The sequence below is a fragment of the Mobula birostris genome, chromosome 25 (assembly GCF_030028105.1).
Source record: "Mobula birostris isolate sMobBir1 chromosome 25, sMobBir1.hap1, whole genome shotgun sequence".
Lineage (NCBI taxonomy): Eukaryota > Metazoa > Chordata > Chondrichthyes > Myliobatiformes > Myliobatidae > Mobula > Mobula birostris.
Genome location: NC_092394.1, coordinates 25144350 through 25169386, shown reverse-complemented (window position 1 = coordinate 25169386; position 25037 = coordinate 25144350). Strand labels below are relative to the sequence as shown.

General features: G+C 39.6%; 2 protein-coding genes and 2 non-coding genes across 5 annotated transcripts; all 4 read left to right on the top strand.

Moving 5' to 3' along the window:
* Nucleotides 1–967: 967 nt before the first annotated feature.
* Nucleotides 968–9179, top strand: rpl23a (ribosomal protein L23a). The gene is made up of 5 exons (XM_072243461.1): nt 968–1063; nt 2298–2478; nt 4666–4842; nt 6523–6592; nt 9109–9179. The coding sequence occupies exons 1-5, from the start codon at nt 1039–1041 to the stop codon at nt 9121–9123; spliced, it is 468 nt and encodes a 155-aa protein (XP_072099562.1). The 5' UTR covers nt 968–1038; the 3' UTR covers nt 9124–9179.
* On the top strand, nt 2067–2137 carry LOC140187928 (small nucleolar RNA Z17). The gene has a single exon (XR_011883181.1). It is a non-coding gene; the product is annotated as a small nucleolar RNA Z17 (small nucleolar RNA).
* On the top strand, nt 4493–4561 carry LOC140187930 (small nucleolar RNA Z17). The gene has a single exon (XR_011883182.1). It is a non-coding gene; the product is annotated as a small nucleolar RNA Z17 (small nucleolar RNA).
* A 95-nt stretch (nt 9180–9274) lies between the features above and the next one.
* Nucleotides 9275–22245, top strand: mrm1 (mitochondrial rRNA methyltransferase 1 homolog (S. cerevisiae)). Of its 2 annotated transcripts, none has more exons than XM_072243457.1 (6): nt 9275–11932; nt 15779–16701; nt 18465–18558; nt 18656–18776; nt 20326–20445; nt 21588–22245. In XM_072243457.1, the coding sequence occupies exons 2-6, from the start codon at nt 15803–15805 to the stop codon at nt 21629–21631; spliced, it is 1278 nt and encodes a 425-aa protein (XP_072099558.1). In that variant the 5' UTR covers nt 9275–11932; nt 15779–15802; the 3' UTR covers nt 21632–22245. The 2 variants fall into 2 exon arrangements, with proteins under 2 accessions (XP_072099558.1, XP_072099559.1); XM_072243458.1 differs by lacking the exon at nt 9275–11932 and adding an exon at nt 14108–14125.
* The last annotated feature ends 2792 nt before the right edge of the window (nt 22246–25037 follow it).

The following is a 25037-nucleotide window of genomic DNA, read 5'->3' as shown; positions in this document are numbered from 1 at the left end:
TCTTCATTTTTCATTTATCAAAAGTAATATAATGTAGTGACTATAAAGTGCCACTGCACCTTTAATCTACATTATTATTCATTCCTAACTCTAATCTTTTTGCTAAGAATTTTCCTTTTACATTATTTGTAATTACATTTTATGGCGTTATTGCCACCTGCTGGACATTCAACTCTGGTATGGGCTTTCGATATTTGATAGTTAAGGCAATTGAACTCCCTGACAGAATCTGAATCGGATTATCACTGAGACATAAAATTTGTTGTTTTGTAGCAAGGTTTGGGCTCTCTTACCCCTTAATGTAAAAAGGAAGAAGGGATTAGATGTTATTAGTTTGGCACCACATTGGGTCTCTGTGCTGTACAGTTCTGTTACATGAGCCACAATCTTAAAACAGAACTTGAAATGCTGAATGACTACTCCAGGCTCCTATTTCATATGTACTTTGCATAAGTTTTCTAAACAGACTGAAACCATAATAAGGAATAGCAAAGTGAATGGGTGTGAGAATCAAATTTTTTATATTTCTTCGTGTTTTTGGACCTACCTGGGTATTACTTGCAAGGCCTTCATTACTGCTCATCCCAAAATGCTCTTGTGATGAGCTACCTCACCTTGAACTACTGCGGTTTTTTAACTGTACTCACAGATGCTGCATAGAAGGGAGCTCCAGGATTTAGAACTAGTATTATATTTGCTACTCAGGATGGTGTGGCGTCTGGAAGAGAACCTGCAGGTAGTTAAGAAGCTCCCATGTGCATACAGCACTTTGCCCTTCTAGATGGTAATGTCCATGAGTATGATACTTTGCTTCCTGGTTTCCTGCACAACCCTTCAATAAAGCAACGCTTCATCTTGTGTAATGGGCTTCTGAACGCCCTGAGGTGGGGTTAATGGCCATCAGTAACTACGGATCTTGAATTGTGAGGACTACAACTTCCACTCGGCCTTGCGCTCTTTGCTGCAGGACTCTCGCGAGACTTCGTGAAGCCGTGGATTTCAGCCCGTGCAACCCTGTGTCCGCTCTCTTTTTCTAAGATGGCTCCGAAGGTGAAGAAGGAAGGTGAGCACCGTGCGACCGTGTCCAGCCTAGTGCTCAGCAGCGGCGCCTACTTCTGTCGCCCTGTAGAGTCACGCTGGTCGGGGAGGGCTTTTGGTTTAGCCTGCCGCTGGTAATTTGCTCCGCGGCACGCTAGTAGCCGCTTGGCAACGTGGTACAGGGGCCTGAAGCCCGGGCTGTAGACTAGGCGCCTTCGAGCTCTGCAGCATGGGGTGTTGAAGGTGGAGGAACCCTCTGTAGGGAGTCGGGCTCTGGGGCGGGAATCTAGACCAGCAGCTAGTGGCCTTTCAGGCCTCGCCGTTGCTTTTGTGTGTGTTGTGGAAGGGTCATTGCGAATTGCAGCTGAATATCGTGATCTGGCCCGGAAACATCCTCGGCGTCCACACCGACGCCTTTACCCCAGAGGGACCATTTCACTTGGATGGACAAGTTCGTCCTGATTTTGCGCCTAGTAAAATACCTGGGTTTTGGAGCCTCCTTTGTAACAGGATTAACATTATTCCTTTTATATATCTTGTATAGTTCTGCAGTATGAATGGTAGTTTCTTTGAAATTTTAATGTAGTCTGGAGAGGTTTCATTGAAAAGTAACAGAAAAAGATCTAAATGACTTTCTCAGATCTGTCACGTGGAACTTCTACCATCTACTTTTGAAATTAATGGAGAAATGCTTGCACATTAATATTTGTAACGGTTAATCCTGGAATTTTCAAAAACTTAAAAAAATTTCTTGGGGTTTGATCATTGTTAGAAATCCTGGTTTTATTTCCAGTTTAAATAAATTAAAGGCTTGCTGCGAATGATCAACTTGTTGTTTATTGGAATTTAGTGAAAGATGGTGAATTTCCTTTTGCAGTTTGTTAGTAATCCAGGTTCACTTTGAATTTGTTAGTGTAAGTAATGTTGGTAATTTTAGGCAATGCATTCAAATGGTCATTACAGTAAGCATGATTCTGACATGAAAGAAAATTCACGAATGGTCACAAGTTTAGAATCTTGGAAGTTTTGGTGCAAATGATGTTTTTAAGCGATCAAAGCATGATAGTATATGATTATGACTATATTATACTGATGCACCTCGACCTACAAGCATGGACAATGTAGTAGAATGTTTCCAGATAACTAGACTAAACTTAACAATTGCTGGTACATTAATTTAATCAGAATGCAAGGAATATGGTTTTTACTGAAGTATCTTGTACAAAATGCAGAAAATGTAATTGATTGTTTTCTCTCAGCTGTCCCTGCCAAGACTGAAGCTAAATCTAAAGCCTTGAAGGCTAAGAAGGCTGTTTTGAAAGGTGTTCACAGTCACAGGCGGAAGAAAATTAGGACAACACCTACCTTCAGGAGACCAAAGACACTCAGATTGAGAAGGCAGCCCAAGTATCCCAGAAAGAGTGCTCCCAGGAGGAACAAGTATGTCTTTGAACTGTCCCTAATCTTTAAAAAGTTTCATCTTTTCTATATTTCCTCTGCAAGCCAGAGTGAAAGCCCTATTTGAACACGGGATAGTAATGTGCTATAGCTGGTAGGTGGTGAAAATCTTGTATATAACATATAATTATATAACAATTACATGTCAACATTACATATGATGACATGTGTTCATTCATTATGTGCTATGTTGTATGATGTGGGTGATCATGGTCTTTCCATGACCATGATTGTTTTGGGCAAATTTTCTGCTGAAGTGGTTTGCCTTTGCCATCTTCTAGGCAGTGTCTTTGCAAGATGGGTGACCCCAGCCATTATCAGTACTTTTCAGAGACTGCCTGGCATCAGTGGTCACATAACCAGGACTTGTGATGTGCACCAGCTGCTCATACGACCATCTGCCACATGCTCCCATCGCTTCATGTGACCCTGACACATTATTATTTTGATAATAAATTTACCTTGAACTTTGTAAATTATGAATAGAAGATTCTGCATCTGTATAGCTAAAATAGCTGCTGTAATGATCTTAATGCAAAAGTTGATGAATTGGAAACAGCAGTCCAATATTTCAGGTCATGACATCATCAAAACTGGATAAATTTCAGGCAAATAAGAGTAAAACAGCGAACTATTTGAGGTGCTCAGCAGATTGAGTACCTCTTTGGTGCCTGGGAAAGGGAAAAAATGCTGCAGCAGACCTGGACCAGAATCACTGACAATTTCCTCTCTATTCCCTCCCACCCCAACCTGGTTCAAAGGTCCAATTTAATGTCAGAGAAATGTATATATTATACATCCTGAAATGTTTTTTCTTTGCAAACATCCACGAAAACAGAAGAATGAATGACAGTTAAACCCCAAAGTCATTCCCCCCCCCCCCCCCCCAGTGCATAAGCAGCAGCAGGCAACAATCCCTTCCTCTCTCCTCTCCCCCCCCCCCCCCCCCGGCCAAAAAAAGCAAGCATCAGTACCACCACCTAGTACAAGCATGAGCTAGGCAATAGCAAAGACAGACTTGCAGTTACCCCAAAGACTTCGCATTTCATCCTGCATTTGACAAACCACAGGTTCTCTCTCTCCCTAATAAGGGAGAGGGAGGTGTCCCTCATTTTCACAGCGAGTGGGGAGACATAACAACAACACACTGATTTACGATGTTAAGAGTCTGTTTTGTGGCTTTTTATGAACTCTGTGCTGAAAATCGCAATGATCTCAGGTCTTCGGGCCCACAGTGAAAGATTACCCCCACCCTCCACGACACACAAGTGTCCTGCTGTGACACCGACCCTGGATTGGCATGTCTCGAGAGCGCCGAGATCTTATGCTTCGAAATACGAGCGGGACTCTCAGGTCGAATGCTTGGCATGCCCAGTAGTGACCAGTTCTGAAACCCTGAGAACAGGTCCCATTCCCACAAAGAACTGAAGTCTGCGTATAACTTGAGGTCAGCGTCTTTGAAAGAACCCTGAAAGGGAAAAATAAAGAAGATGGAAATAGAGCTATTTCCAAAGATGTCACTGTTTAGCGCCATCTTAACTCAGCCTCCACATCCAGGTATATATCTAGGTTTGACTTGCTGAATTCTTCCAGCAATTGTTTGCTCCCTTTTCCTACATCTGCAGACTCCTGTGTAACTAGATTTTTGGAAAAGCTGGCTGGCTTCATATTTACTCAGCCATGTGTAAAATAGTATGAAACATGTTGGTGGAACTTTATTGGGAGCTTGGTAGATAGTTCTGCTCTTCAGATACAGACTGATGATAAAGATTTGATAACTTGTATAGAACTGCATTAAACTTTTCGCCTTGCATGCCTTTGGAAAAAGCTGAGATGTTGGTCCAGTTTAAAATGAGGTGCTTTTATCTGGTTTGGATATCATATTAAAATGCACCTGTGCCGTATGATGTCATGCTTAAATTAAAGAGATGATGGAAAGAAAAGTGCGTCTATTAACCCATCTTCAATAAACTATTGAGATTCTGGTAAGGTATTTGGTGCGAATGATGTTTTGTAGCGATCAAAGAATGAGAATTTATGATTATCTTAACTACACTGATGCACCTTAAAATATAGAGATGTTCAATTGATTATTCAATACATGTCAGTGTCTTTCCCAAAGACATTTGAATTGTATATTAAAATTTTTAATATTTTTGTCATCTTCAGGTTGGACCATTATGCTATTATTAAATTTCCTCTCACCACTGAGTCTGCTATGAAGAAAATTGAGGACAACAATACCTTGGTTTTCATTGTTGATATAAAAGCTAACAAGCACCAAATCAAACAGGCTGTTAAGAAACTGTATGATATTGATGTAGCCAAAGTCAACACACTTATCAGGTGAGCGGTTGAATGCTGCAATTCATTAGCAAAGCTGTACTAGCAAAAATATAAAAAGGGATGGGAAATTGTATATTTAGATTCCCTTTGGTTTTCTACATTCAACTAAATTGAGATACTTCCTAATAACTTAATGAACTTTTTTTGAACTTTACCATTTAAATATTAATGTCATATTGTTGGAAATGTTTCAAGTTGTTAAATCTTAAATTTGTTGCTGGTTTGGCAATGTGTGCAGCACTTTATTCCTCAAGTTTTGTTGTATCTGGATATCCTTATTGGAAATGTCTTAAAACATTTGGCTGTGAGAAAATGTTTGGCTTGTGTTTTCTGAGAGAATTGAAGTTACCAGAATTGAATAAAGTCTGATCTGTGGCATTTTAATGATCCTTTGACTTTTATTGGTTTTGTTTGAGGAATAAAAATTGTCCAGGATGTGACAAAACTTGCACATTGTTCTTTAAAAATGTGCCTATTTTAGAAGGAATACAACTTAACTTTTCTTTTACAAATGAAAATTCTTATAAACAATTGTGTGGTAGTACTCTAAATTGAAGCATGGGGTGTAGGATATTTATCCATGACAAATTACCTCATATGGAAGGTGAATGGTCCTCAATGTTTTGTTTAATTTTGGTCATCCAGCTCTACCATTTGCTATCAGTATTGCTTTGATTTAGATTAATGTTAAAGCTTAAGACAAACTTTGCTAAGTTATAAGAAGCTCTATATGTACTTGGATTATGAACTAAATACAGGACAGAAATGGGTACTTTGGCCCATTGAGTACATGCCAACTGTAAGTCACCTGTGTACACTAATCCCATTTTTTCCTCAGTTGCCTTGATTTTAACATTTGCCTGTATATGATGTATGATTTACAGTCGCAAATTAGCCTTTCATTATGCTTTGGGATGTGGGAGGAATCTGGCACTGCCAGGAAACCTACTCAGTCACAGAAAAATTGTGCCCAGATTATAATTAAACTTGGGTTGCTGAAGCTGTGGGGTAGCTCAATTAGCTGAAGTATTACTGCCAACATTTATTTTTATTTAGCATTACAGCATGGACTAGGTCCTACTGGCCCTTAGAGCAATACCACCCAGTTAACCCCTAATTAATCGAAACCTAATCATGAGATAATTTACTGTGACTAACCTACTCATACGTCTTTGGACTGTGGGAGGAAGCTGAAGCACCCGGAGAAAAACCCACACATTCATGGGGAGGATGTGCAGACTCCTTACAGAAGGTGCTGGAGTTGAACTCTGAACTCCTGAACACCCCAGGCTATAATATGAGGACAAGGGGATAGAGGTTTAATTATCAGATGAGATTTTGCAGGCTGTATGGGTAAAAGAGGAATATGCCTTCTAAAAGTAAATTGGACTTGTGTTTTTAAAGACATCGGCAGGTGGCTTTTGTGGACATATAAAGTGATAAAGATAGAGATTGGTCTACTAGAAGAGTAGTGTGAAGGTATAAATTTGGTCAACAACTTTGTACTTTTGTTAAGGTGATGATTATGGATTTTGGTCATTGTGCAAAATGATGGAAACTTGTTTCACCTGATTAACATGAAGAGGTTGATTCAAAGGAACCGCTGATGCACATTGACAAATATAGGTTTAAGCATTTATCATTTTCATATTCTGTCTGTAACAACTGGTTTTCTTTCAGGCCTGATGGTGAGAAGAAAGCCTATGTACGCCTGGCTCCAGACTATGATGCATTGGATGTTGCTAATAAGGTAACTAACTGTATGATCAAACCTTCTTCACTGAGGATGCATTTTAATTGATCCAGTGTTACTTGTTCATTTAACCATATGACAATTACAGCACGGAAACAGGCCATCTTGGCCCTTCTAGTCCGTACCGAACTCTTGCTCTCACCTAGTCCCACCGACCTGCACTCAACCCGTAACCCTCCATTCCTTTCCTGTCCATATATCTATCCAATTTAACTTTAAACGACAACACAGAACCACTTCTGCTGGAAGCTCATTCCACACAGCTACCACTCTTTGAGTAAAGAAGTTCCCCCTCATGTTACCCCTAAAATTTTGTCCTTTAACTCTCAACTCATGTCCTCTTGTTTGAATCTTCCCCACTCTCAATGGAAAAAGCCTATCCACATCAACTCTTATCAATCCCCCTCATAACTTTAAACACCTCTATCAAGTCCCCCCTCAACCTTCTGTGCTCCAAAGAATAAAGACCTAACTTGTTCAACCTTTCTTTGTAACTTAGATGAAACCCAGGCAACATTTTAGTAAACCACCTCTGTACTCTCAATTTTATTGACATCTTTCCTATAATTCGGTGACCAGAACTGTACACAATACTCCAAATTTGGTCTTACCAATGCCTTATACAATTTCAACATTACATCGTAACTCCTATACTCAATGCTCTGATTAATAAAGGCCAGCATACCAAAAGCTTTCTTCACCACCCTATCCACATGAGATTCCACCTTCAGGGAACTATGCACCATTATTCCTAGATCCCTCTGTTCTACAGCATTCTTCAATGCCCTACCATTTACCATGTATGTCCTATTTTGATTAGTCCTACCAAAATGTAGCACCTCACTTTTTTCAGCATTAAAATCCCATCTGCCATCTTTCAGCCCACTCTTCCAACTGGCCTAAATCTCTCTGCAAGTTTTGAAAACCTACCTCATCATCCACAACGCCACCTATCTTAGTATCGTCTGCATTCTTACTAATCCAATTTACCACCCCATCAACCAGATCATTAATGTATATGACAAACAAAACTAGACCCAGTACAGATCCCTGAGGCACACCGCTACACACCGTCCTCCAATCTGACACACAGTTATCCACCACTACTCTCTGGCATCTCCCATCCAGCCACTGCTGAATCCATTTTACTACTTCCATATTAATGCCTAACTATTGAACCTTCCTAACTAACCTTCCGTGTGGAACCTTGTTAAAGGCCTTACTGAAGTCCATATGGACAACACCCACCGCTTTACCCTCGTCAACTTTCTTAGTAACTGCATCAAAAAACTCAATAAGATTTGTCAAACATGACCTTCCACGCACAAATCCATGTTGACTGTTCCTAATCAGACCACCCTGTCTATCCAGATAATTATATATACCATCTCTAAGAATACTTTCCATCAATTTACCCACCACTGATGTCAAACTCACAGGCCGATAATTGCCAGTTTACTCTTAGAACCCTTTTTAAACTATGGAACCACATGAGCAATACGCCAATCCTCCGGCACCATCCCCATTTCTAATGACATCTGAAATATTTCTGTCAGATCCCCTGCTATTTCTAACTTCCCTCAAGGTCCTAGGGAATATCTTGTCCGGACCCGGAGACTTAACCACTTTTATATTCCTGAAAAGCACCAGTATTTCCTCCTCTTTAATTGTCATACTTTCCATAAATACCCTTCTTGTTTACCTTACACAATATCCTCCTCCTTAGTGAATACCGAAGAAAAGAAATTGTTCAAAATCTCCCCCATCTCTTTTGGCTCCGCACATATCTCCACTCTGATTCTCCAAGGGACCAATTTTATCCCTCACTATCCTTTTAGCCACTAACATAACTGTACAAACACTTCGGATTTATTTTCACCTTAATTGCCAAAGCAGCCTTGTATCTTTTAGCTTTTCTAATTTCTTTCTTAAGATTCTTTTTACATACTTTATATTCCTCGAGTACCTCATTAACTCCAAGCTGCCTATATTCATTGAAGATCCCTCTCTTTTTCCGAACCAAGTTTCCAATACCCCTTTCTAATATCCATTTGCTATTTGTGCAAGCCTTGTATGTGCTGGTATGATCATATCTTCCTGAAGTTATTTCCTATATCCAGTGCTTGCCTCAATAGGTAAAATATGACACCATGAATAAAAGGAGATGAAAGACCTTAGTTTTGGGGTTAACAGCAACTGCTGGCTGTCATAGGAACAGGATCACTTTGACCTGTTCAATACCCAAACACGTATGGCTGCCCATAATAACATGATCTAAAAAAAGGGGGACTTTTTTTTTCTCTTTGGAATAATTTTTCCTTGTGCACTAGTACACTGGTTTTAGATGTCTCTTAAAATGGTGGGTTTGAGGATATGCTTTGTATTTGCTATTTAAGTACTAAGAACCAGAATAAAGTCATTTAGTTTTTCTAATGATGGTTTTTATACATCGGTATTGTGTAAACTTGATGTTATGTTTCTTCATTCACTTGCATCCTTTTATTTTGTTGCAGATTGGCATCATCTGATCTGTTTACAAGAAGACCTCTATAAATATTGCAATAAAAAATTTAAAGAGAAAGAATTATTTTCAGTTATCTACATTGTTTTTGTCTTCAGTTTGTAACAGAATGACTGACCCTTGAAGACTTCATGCTAGTGCATGAATGGGAGTAAATTTATATGAACTATTGGCTTCAAAATTCTTGTCTTCTGTATGGATGTGTTTGAACCTGAGTTGAGCTTTTAACCTTGCATCTTCTGTATTACTTCTACTATTTTTGATACATGTTTGCAGGAGGTGGTATCAATGCTATTGTCTCCTCCAACTGTTATGTTCTATCTGGCCTCTAATTTTGCTTACTGCAATTGGGGCTTTCAGCACAGGGTGCCCTGCATTTGCTAACAAGACCATTGTCACAGACAGAATATCAGCCAAGACTGGAAATACAAAGCAACGCACACAAAACTTGGAGGTGCTCAGCAGGCCAAGCAGCATTTCTGGAAAAGTGTAACTAGTTGATGATGTGGGCCGAGACCCTTCATCAGGACTGGGAAAGGAAGGGGAGAAGTCAGAATAAGCTGGGGGGAGGAGTGGAAGAAGTGCAAGGTGGTATGTGTTTAGGTGAAACTGGGAGGGTGTGAAGTAAAGGACTGGAGATGGGGGAATCTTGGGATAGGACAGAAGATCATGGAAGGAGGAGGTGCTAAGTGGATTGGTTCAGACTGGTGCAGGGAACGTGCCAAATGGATTGGTTCGGAATGGCAACTTGAAATTTTAAATCTGCTTTGGAACATTCAAGGCATACTACATTGGTACAGAGATCTAAGCGAGTATCAATAACTGATGCTGATTAAAATGCAAATGTGTAATTTATGTCCAAAATTCCTGTGTCTCAAACACATGGCCCTTTTGTGGTTTGAATATGACTTGTCCTCGGAGGAAAGGGACCTTGCTGTGTGGAATAATTGCTTAATTGAGTTGCAGCAAGAGCCTATACCTATTTGTTGATATGCAGAGGTAGATACCTCATTGTATCTCAATACGTAGCGTTCATGCCACATATTGTGTAACATTGTCATGTGTGCAAGTATGGTGAGATATAAGTACAACAAAATACTTGCAGAAAGAACCGCAAGCACAATCAATATTCAGCTATCCATCCTGACATTCGATGCTATTACCCTCATGGAACCTCCCTATCAGTAACTGGAGCAGGACACAGTATAAACCCAAAAGTAGGCTGAAAAAACATCCCGATAATTTGGACTGCACAACTGGTGTTTTCAATGTGTTTGAATCATTCCTGACTCCCTAACCAAAAACCTATTTTGAAGAGTATTTCTACCATGTATGCTTGCAATATGGGGCTGAAGGTTTTCCCTTAGTTCAAGCTAACCAGGCAAATTTAAGGTGGGGGAGTTATATGGGAGGCAGAGTTTGAGGGTCAGCACAACATTGTGGGCCGAAGGGCCTGTAATGTGCTGTACCATTCTAGAAAAAAATTATTTCTTCACCCGTCCTTAGCATATAGCTAAGCAGCATGAGGCTGTTGGATCAGGAGTCCGTAGACCCCTTGGTTAATGGTAGGTGTCTGTGGCATTAAAAAAGACGTTGGGTTCTGCTGGGTAGGGGACAGGTTTGATTTGATGGAACTCTTGTATCATCAGTTCAAATGAATGCTAATGAGCATTGGCAGGATTTTATAATCCACAGTCAACAGGAATGTTCCCAGTTGCTGATGTCCTAACCCTTGTTGACGTAAGTGAAGGTCAGGCATACTCCATTAACAATGTATACTTACAGGCAGGCCTGGGGACCACAGACCTGAGTACAACAGTTCGTAAGCTATCACTTACAGTAGTTTATTCATTTACAGGAAACGGGGTGGAGCTTATAGGCGATAGCGTACCCGATCAATACACATCGCAAATTGCCTTGCTTTCTCAGAATTCAATAATGGATGGATGCTGCCAGTTTGTTTCAAAATCCGATTTAAATGAGGCTGGCCACCTCTTAACTGCCGTGAAATGAGGAGAGCTGGGTATGGGGTTAGCAGCCCCATCCTTAAAGACATAAGAGGCACAGAAGCTGCGAAGATACCCCTTAGAGAGGAAGGATCTTCGTATAGCAACTTGAATGACTGGCCCGGGACAGACGACACTGGCGAGTTGCTGTTGACGGCCTATTCCCCAGAAGGGATAATTGGTTTTAGTAATTACTTCTTGCAGCTAAAGAAACCAACGCTTCCAATCACAACTGTTTAAAACTGTTGGAGGGCTACCTAAAGGGTTCACTCTTCCATCTACTACGAAACCAGATAGCAAATGATATCTGGAATCTAATGGATAATAAGTATGCTGGGGGGGGGGGATAAAACGAAGAAAGCCTTGATTTCCCCCATCACATTGATTCCAACTCACTAAACACCAACGATATCTCCAAAGGACAGCATAAAATCTGGAACTGCGTTTGGGGACTTTTGAATAAAGGAGACAAATTCTGGATTTAAATTACTAAATCTCACTTCAATATCCACAGACTCCAAACCTGGCCTTTACCGTTTATCGTGAACTGTTAATTTAAACCGATTAAATAAAGGTTCAAGAGCTGAGCCACCCACAAACTGAAGGCGGAGGCTTGCGAAGGGACTTCCCCTTCCGGCTGGGGCGGGTTCGGCGTTGTTAGGTAGCTGGGGCCTGCCGGGTCCATGTGGTTGGGCCGGGCCTTGTAATCCCTGATTATGGCTGCAGTGCTCGGTGGAGTTTCGGCAGAAGGGAGTAAGTGTTTAGGGGATACGGACGTGTAAACACAGAGGCTCCACAAACATCTTCATTGTAAGTTGAAGCATTTTTTCCCATTTTTGACTGCTGATATTCCCCGATTTGCTTCACCGTCCGCCGACACCAGGAACCCCTCTACCAGAGGAGTATTGCTTGCTTCTCTGCTATTAATCGATTCAAATCTCAGCGTCTCTTCACTTGTTGAAGTTCCAGATATAGGTAATTTATCCCTCTCCATTTCTTCCCGTGCATCAGGACAGATCTATTTACCACAACAATGCCACAGTTCTATTTACCCTTTCCAAGTTCTTTATAACTGTCTTCCAACACGGTTGGTCAAACTCGGGAGGGGGATGTGGTGAATTAAAGAGCTAGGAAGTTGGTGAAAGAGATACAGGACTGGAGAAGGGAGAATGTAATGAGGGGACAGGAGGTCATGGGAGAAAGGAGAAGGGGAGAAGCACCAGAGGGCAGGCAAGGAGATAAGGTAAGAGAGGGAAAAGGGGATGGGGAATAGAGAAAGGGGGGTGCATTACTGGGAAGTTCGAGAAATCGATGTTCATGCCATCAGTTTGGAGGCTACCCAAACAGAGTATAAGGTGTTGCTCCTCCAACCTGAGTGTGCCCTCATCGTGACAGTGGAGGAGGCCATGGATGGATATGTCAGAATAGGAAAAGGAACTAAAATGGGTGGCCACTGGGAGATCCCGTTTTTTTTCTGGCAGATGGAGAGCAGCTGCTCAGTGAAGTGGTGTCCCAGTCTACCTCGATATGCAGGAGGCCACACCGGGAGTACCGGATACAATAGATGATCCCAACAGACTCACAGGGTGAAGTGTCACCTCAACTGGAAGGACTGTTTGGGGCCCTGAATGGTAGTGAGGGAGGAGATGCAGGGGTAAGTGTAGCACTTGTTCTGCTTGCCAGGAGGGAGATCAGTGGGGAGGGACGAGTGGACGTGGGAGTCACATAGGGAATGATCCCTGTAGAATGCAGAAAGTGGAGTGAAAGGAAAGATGTGTTTGGAGAGGTTGGAGGGATATGGTCAAAATGCAGGCAGATGGGACTAGGCAGAAGATCGGATTGGTGTGGACTAGATAGGCTGAAGGGCATACTTCTGTTTTGTAGTACTCTATGACTCTGAGTCTGTGACATGCTACGTGAAGTTACAGATAGACACGGTGGTGCATGCTAGCCTTAATCATTCAGGGCATTGGGTACAAAAGCTGGGAGGTCACAGTGCTGTTGTACAGGATGCTGGTGAAGCCACACTTGGAATTTTGGTTGCCTTACTCTAGGAATGATGCTATTAAACTAGAAAAGTGCAGAAAATGATGCTGTCAGGACTTGAGGGATGAGTTATGGGGAGAACTTGGATTGACCTGGAGAAGAGGTGACTTTTAGGGAGGTACACTAAATCACAAGTCTTTCCCAGGGTTGAGCCTAGAGGGTATAGTTTTAAAGTGAGAGGGGAAAGATTTAATAGAAACGAGAGGAAATTCCTAGGTGTTACTATTTCAAAGGACCTAGCCTGGACCCAGCATGTAAGTGCAATTCAGAAGAAAGCATGACAGTACCTTTACTTCCTTAGGAGCCTGTGGAGATTTAGCGTGACATCAAAAACTTTGACAAACTTCTATGGATGTGTAGTGGAGAGTGTATTGACTGTATAGAAACACCAGTGCCTTTGAACAGAAAGTCCTAAAAAGGATAGTAGATTCGGCTCAGTACATCATGGGTAAAACCCTCCCAACCGTTGAGCACATTTACATGAAACACTGTTGTAGGAAAGCAGCATCCTCACCACCCAGGCCATGCTCTTTGCTCACCGCTGCCATCAGCTAGAAGGCACGAGAGCCTTAGGACTCGCAACAACAGGTTCAAGAACAGTTGCTACCCCTCAACTATCGGGCTGTTGAACAATTAGGGATAACTACATTCACTTGCCCATCCATTGAGATGTTCCCATAACCAATGATCTCACCTTAAGGACTCTTTATCTTGTTATTACACGTTCTCGTTATTTATTGCTATTTATTTATATTTGCATTTGCTCAGTGTTGTTTTCTGCACTCGACTTGATCTTTCATTGATCCTGTTATAGTTATAATTCTACATATTTGCTGATTATGCCCACAGGAATAAGTCTCAAAGTTGTATGTAGTGACATGTACTCTGATAATAAAAATTACTTTGAGCTTTTTGTTTACACAAGGGTGGAGTGAGCTGCCAAAGGAAGGAGTTGAGGTAGGTACAATAACAAATTTAAAAAACACTTGTACAGATACATTAATTGGAAAGGTTTAGGGGATTATGAGCCAAATGCTGGCAAATGGGTCAAGCTTTGATGGGGTATTTTGGTCATCATGGACCAGCTGGGTCGAAGGGTCTTTTTCTGTGCTGTATAACTCTGTTCTCTGAACTACATAATATCCCTTGGAAATGTTTTATGGTACATGTTATTTAGTTGTACATATACATTATTGTACTCCTTTATTCAAAGTTCAAAGTAAATTTTATTATCAAAGTCACCGTATACAACTCTGAGATTTATTTTCTTGTGGGCATACTCAAGAAATCTATAGAATAGTAACTATAACCAAATCGGTGAAAGACCACCCAACTAGGGCGTTCAACCAGAGTGCAGAAGACAATAAACTGTGCAAATGCAAAAAGAAGAAACAATATGATGAATAAATAATAAATATCGAGAATATGATATGAGGAGTCCTTGAAAGCGAGTCCATTGGTTGTGGAACATTTCAATGATGGGGCAAGTGAAGTTATCCCATTTGGTCCAGGAGTCTGATGGTTGAGGGGTGTTAACTGTTCTTGAACCTGGTGGTGTGAGTCCTGAGGCTCTTCTTGTACCTTCTTCCTGATGGCAGCAGAGAGAAGGGGGCATGTCCTGGGTGGTAGGGGTCCCTAATGATGGATGCTGCTTTCCTGTGACAGTGCTTCATGTAGATGTGCTCAGTGGGTAGGAGGGCTTTACCCATGATGGACCGGGCCGTATCCACTACTATGAATTAAAGGGATGTGGGCATTGCAGGCCGAGTCATCATTTAAAAACCCACCCCTAATTGCCTGTGAGGTGGTGAACTGCTGCTGTCCTTGAGATGCGATCATACCTACAATGGTGTTTTACAGAGAGAATTTCAGGATTTTCAGCCGGTGAGAAAGATGGTGATGTGTAACATCAGGATGGCGTGTGGCTTGGAGGACAACTTCCAATGCCTTTTCTGCTGTCTTCTAGCTGGTAGAGGGTGCATTTGGAAGGTGCCGGCTAAGCAGTCTTGCAGTGCATCCTGTGAAAGGTGCATTGTTGGTAGAGTGGGTGAATGAATTTGGATGGGGTGCCACCTGTGGGTGCTATGTCCTGTATGATGTGAAAATGTGTTCCCTTGACCTGCTCTCATCCAGGCAAGCAGAAGTTATTCAGTTGCACTTGGGACTTGATCCTGGCTTTGGTGATTACCTGCTGCAGGATTTCTAGCCTTTAACCTGATCTTGCAGCCAAATTGTGGATATGGCTGGTTAAGTTCAATTTCTGGAATTTAGTGTCGTTTCCAGCATCCCTATTATACCGTTTGTCCAACATCCAAGTGAAATTCTGTCCTTGTCTAACATTAGCCTAATGTACAGTAGAGTTCACTGAATAGTGATTAGGTATGGTAACTCAATAAATCACCCTGCTTGACTTGGGTACACTGTGCTGGTATCTTATCTACTGGCTTAGATGAGTTGCCTTTGCATGTAACAGAAATCAAAGTTGGGCCCTTTAGTTGATATGGTCTAGTTCTACAGTTAGTGATGCATTTACTTACTGGGCTGTCACTATTACTTCAGCAGTGAGCAATTGTAAATAGTAGCTTGACAGAAACAATTTGCTTTTGACAGGTGGAGTTTTTAAAACGGACATAAATGTCATCTGTTACGTTGAACGAAGCTGCCAGGTGTCTGAGGAGGAGTCTGCGGCAGTTTTCAAGGTTACTGTTGGTTCGTCATTGCAGCTACAAAAGGGAAATGTCCCCTGACAGAGCATCAGTCAAACTCTACTCCACGGTTAAATCTGAGAAGGCACCAAAGTCAAATAAGAGCCACAAACCTGACTTCAATAAGTCAGAACTGAATGTTAAAGGTAATGCAGAGAGATTAACTGAGTTCCCGGAGAGCTTCGAAAAGCCTGCTGCAGATGGAATGGTAAAGAGGCCAGGAATCAATCTTTCCACTAGAACTTCAGGAAGACAAAGTCATGCCAATTTGACTCAGCGGTTTCAAAACACTTCCAAATGGTCAAATTTAAAACCTTGTCAAATCCATAAATCAGAATTTCAGAACCTTAGAGACGATGATTTTATAAAAAAAAAGTTGCTAAGGACCTCCCGGCCTTTTGTAAGGGAGGCAGGCTCAGAAATACTATTTGGCATGGCCTCGTGTAGCCTAGCCCTTTCCCAATTACGCAGAAAGATTTTCAGGCTGTTTGTTAAGGAGAATCGAACACACAGAACTGAAATGCAGGGAATCTATCAGCGAGCCAGAGAGACCAGGGTGCCAGTACATCAGGTGACGAGAAAGGAGCTTGACAGGTTGTGTGAGGGTCGAGTTCACCAAGGCATTTGTCTTGAGGTGACACCACTAGATTATGTGAACTATGATCAATGCTATTCAGCAGCTATTGATGTTTCTGAACTTGAAGGCAGCAACAAACCAGTGTTGTGGCTGGCACTGGAAGGAATCCAGGATCCCATGAATATGGGAGCTCTGCTTCGTTCAGCGTATTTCCTCGGAGCAGATCTTGTTCTAGTAAGTCAGCCTAACAGGTAACTATAATAGCCATTGTATCTTAAAGGAATTTGTTTAATTTATGGACTTGTAGCTTGTATAATTATTCAGAATATTTTTCTAAAATTAATTTCTAATTAAATGTATAAAGTAGAATAAAGTTCTTTATGTGAGTGAACTTTTATAAATACCTTTTATCAAAATAAAAATTTTGAAGACGTGAAGCACTTTGTTGACCTTCAGATACTTAAAAAATTCATGTCTTGAATGTTTTTTTTCTGGTAAAGGATAGTGTTTATGAAAGTTCACCTGCATAAATGACAGCTTTATTTCACTTTATACATTTAATTGTTCCAGCAAATAATTTTTTGTAGCTCCTGCAATTAACTTCCTTTTATTTTAAGCAAATTAAATATGTGTGTTATTTAATCTTATGTTTGGCCATTTCAGAGTATAGTGACAATTTTGGAATTGTTTGCAGAATTTTTATCATAAATCATATTTTGTCATTTAACACGCAGTGTGTTAAATTAGGTTATTTAAATACTATGTGTGAGTCACCAATATCACCCAGCAGGTGGCACTGCAACTCTGTTTAATGAAAGTGAAAGGCATTCTCTTTCTCCCCACATTTGAATCAGTGAGTCCAATGATATTTAAGGATATTGGCAAGGTTTAATAAATCAGTACAGCCCCACTATAGGAATTCTTTGCTGCAATTAAGACATAAATGTTCTTTGTCAATAAGAACTTGCACGTAAGTTCACTTCATTTTTCTTTTGAATTAGTTTTCTCACTCATAGTTGGTACCTTTTTGCATGTAAAACTTGTTTTTATAATTGACATGGATAGAAAATGGATGGGGATGTTTACTGAAAACAACAATGATTTCAGGTCTCTGAAGTCTTTGCGAAATATTTGATATGGTATCAATCTCCATGATATATATATACAACTTATACAAATCCTTCCTTGACTTTACTGATTGACAGAAGATCTGTCATTAAAATAACATTTTTAGTGAGCCATTTTATATAGAGGATGATTAACATTTATGACAGTTGTTCAGTTGTGATTCATTTTGTAAAGTAACTAGAATTGGTCTCAGCATGACTTGTGCTTCTAAATATGGAATATATAAAATGTATGCTTTAAGAACTGGATCAGTAACCCTGATATTCTTAAATTTATCGAATAATTAGGTAAATAAAAACTCAGTAAATACTTGCATCTGAATCTGAAAAATAGGGTTCAAACTCTACTCAGGACTTAACAACAGGCCCTTCCATGTGTTATCACTGGGGCTATATAAACTGAGGCCAGGCTAATATGAAAATATCCTTGCCACTTTTCAATGGTCTCTGTATCTTGATTATCATTATGATCTTATAGGGTACAGCACTGAAACATTAACTAATCATTTGCCTCAGTAATGTCTATGCAAATTTCCTGTGCACAAATACCGGCAAAGTGTTTTTTTTTGGGTTCAGATTCAGAAGGTAGTGCTTCTTTTATGTTAAGCCTGCAGCTATAGCTTCTAGTACAGAAAATAACAAAACTAATCAAGTTGCTTCTAAACCTGCTCCATTCCTGTAGTAGGGTATGATAGCAGTCAGAATGCTGAACTCGAGAAGGTAATCTTCTGTGCCAATTTTTAAAAAGGAGATCATAAAATTATTTTTAGATATAAATTAAATATCACAAAGTGCTGTATAAATTTATTTGTGTTTATTGTTGGCTTTTATGCTTGGAGACATGGAGGATTTCTGTTCATTAATATTCGCATTGCATTGTCTTCCAGTTGCCCTCTAACACCAACTGTGAGCAAAGCTAGTGCTGGAGTTGTAGAAGTTATGACACTTTATTGCACACACAGCTTGCCTCAGGTGCTCAAGGTAATGAAAATCCAGGTGTAGAAGTATTTTTTCCAGGAGTTTTTCCGGCTAATTTTGTAATGTTGCTTAATTCGATTTGTCTTTAACTTCAACACAGGCAAAAGCAGCCGAAGGGTGGAAAATAATAGGAACTATTGGAAATTCTACAGAAGGCACCTGTGTACCAGTCATCCCTTGTACTGAGTTCCAGTGGAGTAAACGGACCATTCTTATTCTAGGTAGTGTTAGATGCTGTTTGTAACTGTCGGGCAGAGTATTGGACCTTTTAAATTAGAAGTTGACAAAGTATTGGGTTGTTAAACTCTGCATTAAACTGCTGTAATAATGCTCCCAATATGCAGAGATTTACTTAGTGAAGGTTTCATTTTAAAAATAAATGTAAAACAAATTCTTTGTTCATGTCATAATCAATAGCACTTCAGCAATGATACGGTTTAAAAATACAAAATTAAGTTTTAATTATACTAAATTTTTAATTGTGTTTTACATTGTTATAACACCAGGTGTGAAATAACCATTTTTCCCTGTCCAAGTAACTGAAGCACAGCTGATACATCAGTTCAACACCAAAAAAGTGCTAAATGATTGGTGTTGTCTTTCAGAAAGGCATTAAACCGAGAGCTTGCCTGCCTTGCTGTTGGGACAGCTTCCCACATGCTATCTAGAGAAAATAAGGGGAGTTATCTAAATTCAAACTCAATATTTATTCCTGAATTAATATTAATAAAATAGGTTATATGCTAATCTATTTTTATAGGGCTTCGCATGCAATTTAGCTGAACTTGTCTATAATACAGCATTAATTGCACATTGATAGTAAAATTCTGACAGAAGTGGTTTGAGATGTCGTAAGGATGTTATTTTGAGAACTGTATAATCAGAATCAGGTTTAATATCACGGGTAAATGTCATGAAATTTGTTAACTGTCGACGCAGCACAATGCACTACATAATAATAGAAAAAAATTCTGAATTATGATAAATATATATAGTTAAATAAGTAGTGCAAAAATTGGAAATTAAAAAAAAGTAGTGAGGTGGTGGTCATGGGTTCAATGTCCATTCAGAAATCCGGTGGCAGAAGGGAAGAAGCTGTCCTTCAATGGCTGAGTGTGTGCCTTCACGCTCCTGTACCTCCTTCCTGACGGTAACAATGAGAAGAGGGCATGTCCCAGTGATGGGGGTCCTTAACGATGGATGCCGCCTCTGTGAGACATTGCTTCTTGAAGATGTCCTGGATACTATGGAGGCTAGTGCCCATGATGGAGCTGACTAATTTTACAATTTTTCACTAATTCAAAAAAAAATGCAGATGTTTAATCTGATGAAAAAGTTTTATTCTGCAGCTGGCTGTGGCACTTTTGCTTCTAAGTACTAAACTAGTCACATGGAATTTTTGTGTCAGTGCCGCAACATAAACTGAAGAGTGACATAAAAGTTACGGAATTAGATTCTACTTAGGCATACAGATCCTTGCACATCATATCGTCTACAGAATGACTGTCAAAGTGCAAGAGCTCCTCAGAGGATCCTCTGTGAACTTTGGCATTGATATTTGTATTTACAGTTGAAAAAGAATGTATATCAGGTGTAAGGATTTTTGTTTTGTTACTAGCTCTGTGTGTTTGTTCAGACTTGAGTTCTCTCTGCAGTATGTTTAGAATTCACTGTTTATTTTCATGCTATCCTTGCCTTCAGTTTCAGTAGTGGATTGGAGCAATTCATCTCACATATTATCAACTGTGTTTTTCTGTTCCTTGTTTCCAGGAAATGAAGGTTTGGGCCTTTCTGATGCAGTAAGCAGCCATTGCCACACAATGCTGACAATACCAGCAGGTAGAGACTTGCAGCCTGGGATTGAATCTTTGAATGTGTCTGTTGCTGCAGGTAACTGTTACTGAAATAATTCCATAACAATTTAGTTGCTTTCAGTGTAATTATTTTTTCATGTTGGTGAAAAACAGCAACTGTGCATGTTGAAGATGAAGCATTCTAAAGAATTAATAGTCAGCCATTGGCATAAACTTTACATGGAATAATTTTCAAAGGATTCTAAGCATTGCCTAATGCTGTGAAAAGTGCATGTTGTAGTTTAATTCAAAATTCACTCTTTGCTGATGGGCACCTTATTTAGTGGTACCACATTAATTCCTACTATTTATTGACAGGTGATCAGTTATTTAGAATTTTGTGAACTACATTTTTTGCAGTATAATGGAGTTAAATATTTTGTAATTTAGAAGTTTTGCTTTTAATAATGGTATCAGCATATTCAGGACTAAAAACTATGATATATGTTTTATATTTGAAAAGTATGGATCATTTTGGTGTAATCACGTGTCTAGATTATTTGGGTAACCCAATTTTTGGGATCAGCTCTGTTTTGTCTTAATAATTCATGGTTTCCATAATGAAAATATTCATGATCATGGAGATCAAAAATGCCTTGCTCTTTATGTGGACAGAGTATTAGTTCTGAGCTGTATGATTTTAACCAAAACCTGTCTGGAACAAGTTAATGTGACCAGTTGCCCTTTGTCGTTCTATTAGTTTTGTTATTGGAACAGCTCCCAACATCCAGTTTAAGACAGCATTTAAATAGAAATTACTCCAGATCAGATCTTTTTCTTCCACAATTTAGGTTTTGTGTAACCATAGAGGTTGAGCTGATGGTGATCTGAACATTTGGGTTTAAATAGCATATCATGGTAGGGTATCACATACTGCTATCTTTGCTATTTTTTGGGGGGGGAGATAGAAGGAAAAGGTGCGAATAATCCATTCACTCTGCATAGATGAGTTGCATGGTTCCCATGAATGTTAAAGGAAGAGCACAACGTCTGGATTCTTTGGAACAACAAGTTGGAGGACTAAGTCAGTTTGTGATCTGTAGTTTGAGATAAAGCTTCAACCACATTAGCAAAGAAGACATTATGTTTAATCTCAGTGGGTTTAACAGGGAAGGTTAGAGCTTGTATTCAAGTTTCATTTGCTTGATGTGATTTGATTTCTAATTTTACCTCCTACAGGGATTCTCTTACATTGCTTAACCAGCAAGAGGATGAAGGGATGAAAGGCTGCTCAAATAGATGACTCCAAACCATCTCAAAGTGATTTACTTTGTTTACACACAGCCACTGAGCTATATCCAATCACTGCTTGGACCACTTTAATTGTTCTTGAAATTGCTCTTGTCCTTTTAGAAGTTTTCATTCAGTGTAAATTGAACTGTAATGGATAAAGTGTTAGTAACACTGCCTTTTTATGATGTACAATGTAAATTTTATTTATATAAACTTTGTCTTTTGAGTTCAGGTTATTCTACTCTTGAGAAGTATTTTCTTCTGAAACTCATATGAATGTAGTTGGGTAACTTTATACGAACATTGCAGCTTGCAGGATCTGATATTATAATGATGATTTAGAACTTGTAAAAATTACATTGAAAATAGAAACATATTTCTTAAAGAACTATATGCACTTCATTTAAATTACTCAAACAGGTCATTCAGCCTAATTGGCTTATAGGTAATTAGTCATTTCCAATTTCACTTCATTATACTCAGTTAAAATCTTGCATTTATTTTCTCTTGTTTATGTATCTACTCTCACTTAATTCCCGCAAGAATATAAGATACTTGTATTTCTTATGGTTTCTGAATTGCTTTTTGTTTCAAAATAAAATGTTGAGACTCAATCTTGTTTACTTCAGGATTGTGTCAGCATTCAGGATAACATTGGTCCTGGACATTTATTGTTAAGTTTTCTGGAGGTAAGACTGCAGAGAGTCTTCATTATCTGATAGATATTTGTGTTTATATTTGTGGTTTTGTACACGGGGAAATTGTATTCCATGAAATTATGGAAAGCAAAAAAATATTTTGGGAAGTCATTATTTCTATACCAGATTTTTCTTATAGGTTTCACTTTTGCTTGCCTGCTCACTTTAAAGAAGCTAGTTCCTTGCTGATGTAGAGTTTGAAAGCCAGCTATATAGAAAAAATATAGTAGATTATGGTTGATTGAGACCAATACATTTTGGCCCAATTAGCTGTAGTTTCATGGAAATACAGTGGATTCTTGCTAATTGGGCCATCAGTTAATCGGGGCAGCTGCTTATTTGGGAAAACTCTTAAAGAACAAAAGCTAATCGAGAAAATAGCCAGGATTCCCTTTGATTATTTGAGACAGTATTTTGCTTAATTGGGGCAGGGGACTGTTGCCAAACAGTTTCTAACTACCTGCAGGCACATGTGCTTTTGTGGCTGATAGACACTACACCATGCTTAGAGTAAATAGTTTTTAAATAGCATCAGTTGTGTATGTTTATGTTCAAAAAGCAGTGGTCTTTATCACTGATAACTGGCAAGAAACAAGCATTAAGACAATTCAAAACTATTTTGCTCACCTCAGTTTCAAGTATTCATGCTTGGAAATGCGAGGAATGGCCAGGAGTGAAAATGAAACAATTTACTACTTCAACAAGTTAGGATCGACAAAAAATTTGAAAGCATGACAATCATCTTGAATGTTACCTTTCGTGCCAATCGGACAATCACCTGTTGTTCTAAGTAGGTGTTTACATACGACGGTAGCCACACACCGTAGGCGTGACAGGCAGTCGGTGGGTCTCATACCCTGTTGAGAGTGGGACATGTTGATCCAAGTATGCAAAGTTACCTTTGGAGGACTGGGTGGATGAGGTCTACAACGAGATCCAACAGCCACGAAGGCAGTTCTGCAACGCTCCGTGGAGAGCGAAGGGTATGAAAAGGCATTGAAATTATGGTTCTCTACTGCAGCCAGGGAAGACCCCAGTTGTGATGTCTACTCATGCCTCTGGACCTGGACTTCCAAGGTTGAGAGAGTGGAACTGTCCCAGCGCAATAACTTTACCACTTTATAAAAATTCTCCCACACAGGTTTCCTGTCATCATCAGATTTGACAGACAACCACCAACAGTACTGGTAGTGTTCTAGTTTGTTTTGTATCTCATTTAAATACATAATTTGTTACTCAGTTAAATGGTAGTTTGTCTTTTTATACCTTTTTAACTATTTCCATGAAACTTCAACTAATTTGGCAGCTGCTTATTTGGGAAAAATTGTATTAGTCCCGATGTGTCCCAATTAATCAGATTCCACTGTACTTAAAAAGGTATTTTAAAAAAGACAAACTACCGTTAAATGAAATACAGAGAAAATAGAACACTATAAATCCTGTGTATTAGTTCCTAAAATTAATTGATGGATTCATGCAGTGAATGCTGCTGTGTTCTTTTGAGTGTAAATGAACAAAATCAGCGTGGACACCTAGTGCAGATCCAATCGTTTCTTTGGACTTGATAGTGTTGTGTGTTTGTAGCTAAGATATCTGTTCAGCATGGCATCACTTTTTTGAAAACAGCAAGCCCTGTTTTATCTGCATTGGAGATATCTTCTGCACAAAATTTTTGAAACAATTCGGGGAGTTTTGTAAATTTCCATGTTTCTGCATGTGTAGTATCAGCACTATCTTTCTCACAGTGTGCTTTCTTGAATTTGATGTGCCAAACATTTCTGTCGAGACATTTGTTGCTTTAAAATCTTCGTGACCAGCTTCTTAGCTGGCTCCTGTGACTTGTTTTTTTTTAAACATTGGTCCAGGGAGACACATACACCTTGTCCAGTTACAATGGAAAACCATTGTTTGGGGTCATCTTCATCTGTTTCCTTACCGCTCTTGTTTTTGGGGTGCTCTGTGCCGTTTCTTGCGTAACGTCTATTCTTCTTGCAGTTTATCTTTCTGCGGTATCAAATGTGCAATTGCAGATTTTGGCACTCCAGTTGTCTCTGCCAGCCAACAATGAGTGGTGTTAGGTGGATGGCTTTTAATTTGGCCCAGTACAGTATCTATTCCAGCTAGTGTCAACATCTTTTCGTGGCATCTTGGCAAGGGTCTAAACATTTTTAAAGTCAGAAGACAAAACAAAATGAGCCAAAACCACTGCTTTTTAAATCAGTGTTCATCGGCCCAAACATAACACAAGCACGCAAAACTGACACTATTTTAAAAACTCCGCTCTAAGCACAGTGTATTATCTAACGGCCACAAAAGTGCATGTGACTAACATTAATTGGAAACTTCAGCAATAATCTCCTGTCCCAGTTAAGTGGCATAGTGTCCTAAATAAATGAAGGGAATCCCAGCTATTTTCTAGCTGCCTCAAATGTCCCGTAGCCCGATTAATCAGATACTCATGGACAAGAAGGTAGATGGGAAAAGATCACTTGGTTCACAAATTCTGTCTTGTTAAAATTGTGTGACAACCAAGCCATAGACTCCCAGTATTCTCCACCTTCCCTCCTGAACTTGGATAATATCAATGCACCATAGAAAGCATCTTATCCGGATGCATTATGGCTTGGTATGACAAGTGTTCTGTCTGAGACTGCAGAGAGATGTGGATACAGCTCAGCACATCGTGGAAACCAGCCTC

What these genes read in the sequence shown, in the direction of transcription:
- rpl23a (XM_072243461.1), top strand. Translation starts at nt 1,039, where the DNA reads ATGGCTCCGAAGGTGAAGAAGGAAG. An exon ending in TCCGAAGGTGAAGAAGGAAG is followed by an intron (nt 1,064 to 2,297) that starts GTGAGCACCGTG and finishes GTTTTCTCTCAG; the next exon opens with CTGTCCCTGCCAAGACTGAA. An exon ending in AGTGCTCCCAGGAGGAACAA is followed by an intron (nt 2,479 to 4,665) that starts GTATGTCTTTGA and finishes TGTCATCTTCAG; the next exon opens with GTTGGACCATTATGCTATTA.
- mrm1 (XM_072243457.1), top strand. Translation starts at nt 15,803, where the DNA reads ATGTCATCTGTTACGTTGAACGAAGCTGCCAGGTGTCTGAGGAGGAGT. An exon ending in ACGGACCATTCTTATTCTAG is followed by an intron (nt 18,777 to 20,325) that starts GTAGTGTTAGAT and finishes CCTTGTTTCCAG; the next exon opens with GAAATGAAGGTTTGGGCCTT. An exon ending in GAATGTGTCTGTTGCTGCAG is followed by an intron (nt 20,446 to 21,587) that starts GTAACTGTTACT and finishes TACCTCCTACAG; the next exon opens with GGATTCTCTTACATTGCTTA.